Source organism: Eimeria tenella, genomic scaffold, assembly GCF_000499545.2.
Source record: "Eimeria tenella Houghton genomic scaffold, Eth_scaff959, whole genome shotgun sequence".
In the NCBI taxonomy this organism is placed as follows: domain Eukaryota; phylum Apicomplexa; class Conoidasida; order Eucoccidiorida; family Eimeriidae; genus Eimeria; species Eimeria tenella.
This window is the reverse complement of record NW_013546072.1, coordinates 1-4,041: the sequence shown is the minus strand read 5'-3', so window position 1 is coordinate 4,041 and position 4,041 is coordinate 1. Positions and strand designations below refer to the sequence as shown.

General features: G+C 59.0%; 1 protein-coding gene across 1 annotated transcript; it reads right to left on the bottom strand.

Moving 5' to 3' along the window:
• Window positions 1–184: 184 nt before the first annotated feature.
• ETH_00000795 (uncharacterized protein) lies at window positions 185–2,577 on the bottom strand (the record flags this gene model as incomplete). Its single annotated transcript, XM_013380855.1, has 4 exons — window positions 185–654; window positions 867–1,222; window positions 1,407–1,643; window positions 1,735–2,577. Coding segments are annotated over 4 exons (1,906 nt in total), but the record flags the coding sequence as incomplete, so codon positions are not given.
• Between the last annotated feature and the right edge of the window lie 1,464 nt (window positions 2,578–4,041).

The window sequence follows — 4,041 nt, the reverse complement described above, 5'->3', positions numbered from 1 at the left end:
AGCAGGAGTAGCAGGCAGCAGCAGCATATTTTTTGGAGGAGATTTGACTTGCAGGCTCGAGGATTCAGGTGGAAAATGCGTCTTACAGCAGCAGTAGCAGCAGCAGCAGCAGCAACACCAGCAGCGACAAAAGCAGCAACAGCAGCAGCAGCAGCAACAGCAGCAGCAGCAGCAGCAGCAGTACCCTCGTTTGGGTAAGCGAGGAGGAGCTCCTTGACTGCCAACTCGATGGCCCCCTCTGTTGCAGGAAGGCATTCGCCCAAGTCCTCAATAAAGGCCACGAGGCCTCCGCATGCAGCAGTAAATTGCTGCTGCTCAAGCTGCTGCTGCTGCTGCTGCTCGTGTTGCTCGTTCTGCTGCACTCGCTGCTGCGCCTCCTCTGGCGGCCCTTGAAGCTCCTGCGGCTTTTCGAGCTGCTCCTGCTGCTGCTGCACCTGCTCCTCTTGCTTGACCTGCTGCTGCTGCTGCTGCTGCTGCTGCTGCTGCTGCTGCTGCTGCTGCTGCTGCTGCTGCTGGCGCTGCAGCAGCAGGTCCCGCTGCTGCACCCAAGCCCGCAGCATCTTCAAACAACTATCCCTCACTGAAGCAGTTCTGTCATTTAAACCCACCATCACCAGCTCAGTCCTTTTTTGGGGCGTCAGCAAACCCTCAACCCTGCCACTCAAACCCTAAACCCTAAACCCTACACCCTAAACCCTAAACCCTAAACCCTAAACCCTAAACCCTAAGTGGTTGGCTACAGCTGCCTACAAACAGAGCCGAGAAATGTGACGGGTGTTGCTGAGTGTGAAGGGATTTGGGTCTCCATTTGAAGTGCAAAATTAGGGTTTAGGGTTTATGGTTTAGGGTTTAGGGATTGGGATTACGTTGAGAGCTTTCTGTAAAGTGCTGCTCGGACTTCAGCTGCGGCGTCAAAGGCCCTCGTCAGCAGCTCATTTATTGCTGCTTCATTCTCCTCGGTTTGCTGCTGCTGCTGCTGCTGCTGCAGTTCTAGCTGCTTCTGCACTTGTTGCTGCAATTGTGGTTCCTCCGCTTCGTGCTGCTCACGCTTCTCTGGCTGCTGCTTCTCCTGTTGCGCCTCCACTGGCTGCTGCTGCTGCTGCTGCTGCTGCTGCTGCTGCAGGTCCAGCTGCGGCAGCAGCAGCCGCCGCACTGCAGCGCGCCTCACAGCTGGGGCCTCGTCCGTGAGGGCCTGGATGAAGGCAGTTTTCACTGCTGCGTCCTGCAGCAAACCCTAAACCCTAAACCCTAAACCCTAAACCCCAAATTCTAAACCCTAAACCCTAAACCCTAAACCCAAAGCACTGCCTCTAAACCGTTAATAAGAGGTCTCCTACACTCATCAGAGTAAGCGGAGAGCAGCTGGAGACAAAGCGAGGGTTTAGGGTTTAGGGTTTAGGGTTTACATTCTGGTAGCTGTCAAGCAGCAGCAGCGCCAGCCTCCGCTGCTGCGGGTCTCTTCCCTGCTGCATGAAAGCGAGGCACTGCTGCAGGTGCTGCTGCAGCAGGGAGTGTGGGGTGTATCGACACCCCGCAGCTTGCTGCTGCAGCAGCTGCAGCAGCTGCAGCAGCAAGCAGGCGGTTCCTAGCCGCACCGGCCGCTGCTTCGCCATCAGCAGCGGCAGCAAACGCCTCCAGAGACCCTGTAGCAGCAGCAGCAGCAGCAGCAGCTGGTGCTAAGTCCGCAGCAGCAACACTGCCAATGGCAGCAGCAGCAACAACACGAGTGCGTACGTGCAGCAGCGGGTACTCTTGCTGTGGGCTTCTGCCCATCTCCTTCTCTTGCAGCTGCTGCTGCTGCAGCAGCACCTGCTGCTGCTGCTGCGAGTTCCTGTTCTCATCTGCTTCGCCAGCCACTGGCTCCCCATCTTCAGCAGCAGCAGCAGCAGCAAGCTCGTCGGCCCGCAGCAGCAGCTGCAGCGGCAGCGCAGCAACTCGCTGCGCCTCCCGCTGCGGCAGCCGCGGCAGCAGCAAAGCCAGGCGGAGGCAAAGCCGGGCCACGCATTCTGCTAGCTGCGCTGCATCAGGCTCCCTGCTGCTGCTGCAGCTGCTGCTGCTGCTACAGTTCGCAGGAGCTCCAGCAGCAGCTGCTTGCTGCAGCACCCCCGAGAGCCGCTGCAGAGCAGCAGCAAGGGATATGCTGCGGTGTATGTACAGCTTGAATGTGCCCAGCATCAGCTGCAGCCAAGGCGGCAGGGATTCTGCGGCTGCTGCTGCTGGTGCTGCTGCTGCCGAAAGTGCTTCTACTGGCTCTGCAGCAGAGGAGGAAGCAGCAGCAGGCCGCCCACGTCTCCTCACTTGCTGCTGCTGCTGCTGCCGCTGCTGCTGCTGCTGCTGCCGCTGCTGCTGCTGCTGCTGCACCGACGGCTCCTTCTTAACTGCAAAAAGACCCTGCGGCCGATTCAAGTTGCTGCTGCTGCTCTTGCTGCTGCCTTTGCTGCTAACGCGCTCTTCGCTGCTTGAGTAACAACTAGTCCTTCTGCTGCTGCAGCTGGACAGCAGCGATTTCTGACGGCCTGCTGCTGCTACATGCTTCGCTGCAGCAGCTGCTGCACCCGAGTTCCGTGGCCTTCCCATGCTGCTGCTGCTGCTGCTGCTGCTTAACGGGTTGCTTCAGCAGCAGCTCGTCCAGGCAATGCGCAGCAGCTGTTGCTGGCAGCCCTGCAGAAGTAGCTGCTGAGTTGCCACTGAATCTGCTGCTGCTGCTGCTGCTGCAGTATCAGCAGCAGCAGCAGCAGCAGCTAAGCGCTCAGTGGGGGCGCGTCTTCCTCCGATGAGCGCACATCGAAAACGAGGGTTTGCGCCCGATCGAAAACGAGGGTTTGCGCCCGAGGGTCTAGGGTTTAGGGTTTAGGGTCTATACAGGGGAACCCTCGAAGTGAAAAATGGCCTTCCTTAGCGAAGGACGAGGGTTTAGGGTTTCAAAAAAGAAGTCAAGGGTTTACAGAGATGTAGAGTCTGTTGCAGCGCAGCAGGAGTACCCAGAGCTGCTGCAGGCTTGTGATTGTTGCTGGCTGCGTTGCTGCTGCTTGCTGCCGGCTCTAAGCTCCTAAAAGGCTGGTCTAAACCCTAAACCCTAAACCCTAAACCCTCGCCCGCCGCCGCCCCCGAAACCCCGCGGCCGCAGCAGCCCCGGGGAGTGGGGTTGTTGTGATGGGCTCTCTGGGGCTGTCTTTGTTTCCTTATTTTTTAAATTCTTTTTTGATTTAAAAAGAAAAAAAGAAATTAAACAACAAAGTTAAAACAAATCGCAAACTACTGACAAGAAATTCACGCATTCGCCCGGCGGGTGGATGCTCGAGCTCCTGCTGCTCCTGCTGCTACAGCTGCAGCAGCAGCAGCGACTGCCGCTGCAGCAGCCCAAGCACAATAAAAAAGTCGCCACGACGGACATTACGCGCAACTAAAGACAACTATAACTCTTGTGCGGCTGCTGCAGCTGCTGCAGCTGCTGCAGCAGCAGCAGCAGCAGCAGAAGCTGCTGCTGCTCCCGAAGGAGGTTCCCTGCGCTGCCGAAGGGGCTGCGGCCAATTCTGCGCGTCAGCCCCGGCGAGCTTTCGCTGCAGCTTTGTTCACTGTGTAGGCTGCTGCAGCAGCAGGCACTGCAGCAGCTGCTGCAGCAGCAGGCACTGCAGCAGCTGCTGCAGCAGCAGGCACCGCAGCAGCTGCCGCTGCAGCAGGCACTGCAGCAGCGACTGCAGCAGCGGGCCTTGCAGCAGGCTCAGAAGCGACTGCTGCAGCTGCCGCAGCAGCAAGAGCTGCGTCCCTCCGAACCCCTCTTGCGGTGTACGTACACCCGAAACCTGCTGCTGCTTGCATGCGGCGGTAGTCAGCTACAATTTTGGCGCGGCGCCACTCGTGCTGCAGCAGCAGCAGCCTCTGGACCTCCCCGAGGCGGGGCCTCCTCTTCGCTTTGCTGTTGCTGCTGCTGCTGGCTCTGCTGCCGGGCACAGCAGCAGCAGCAGCACCGTGGCTCCCCTCCAGCAGCAGCAGCAGCAGCGAAGGATTCGTCAAGCTGCAGCAGCCGCCAGTCCGCGCCAG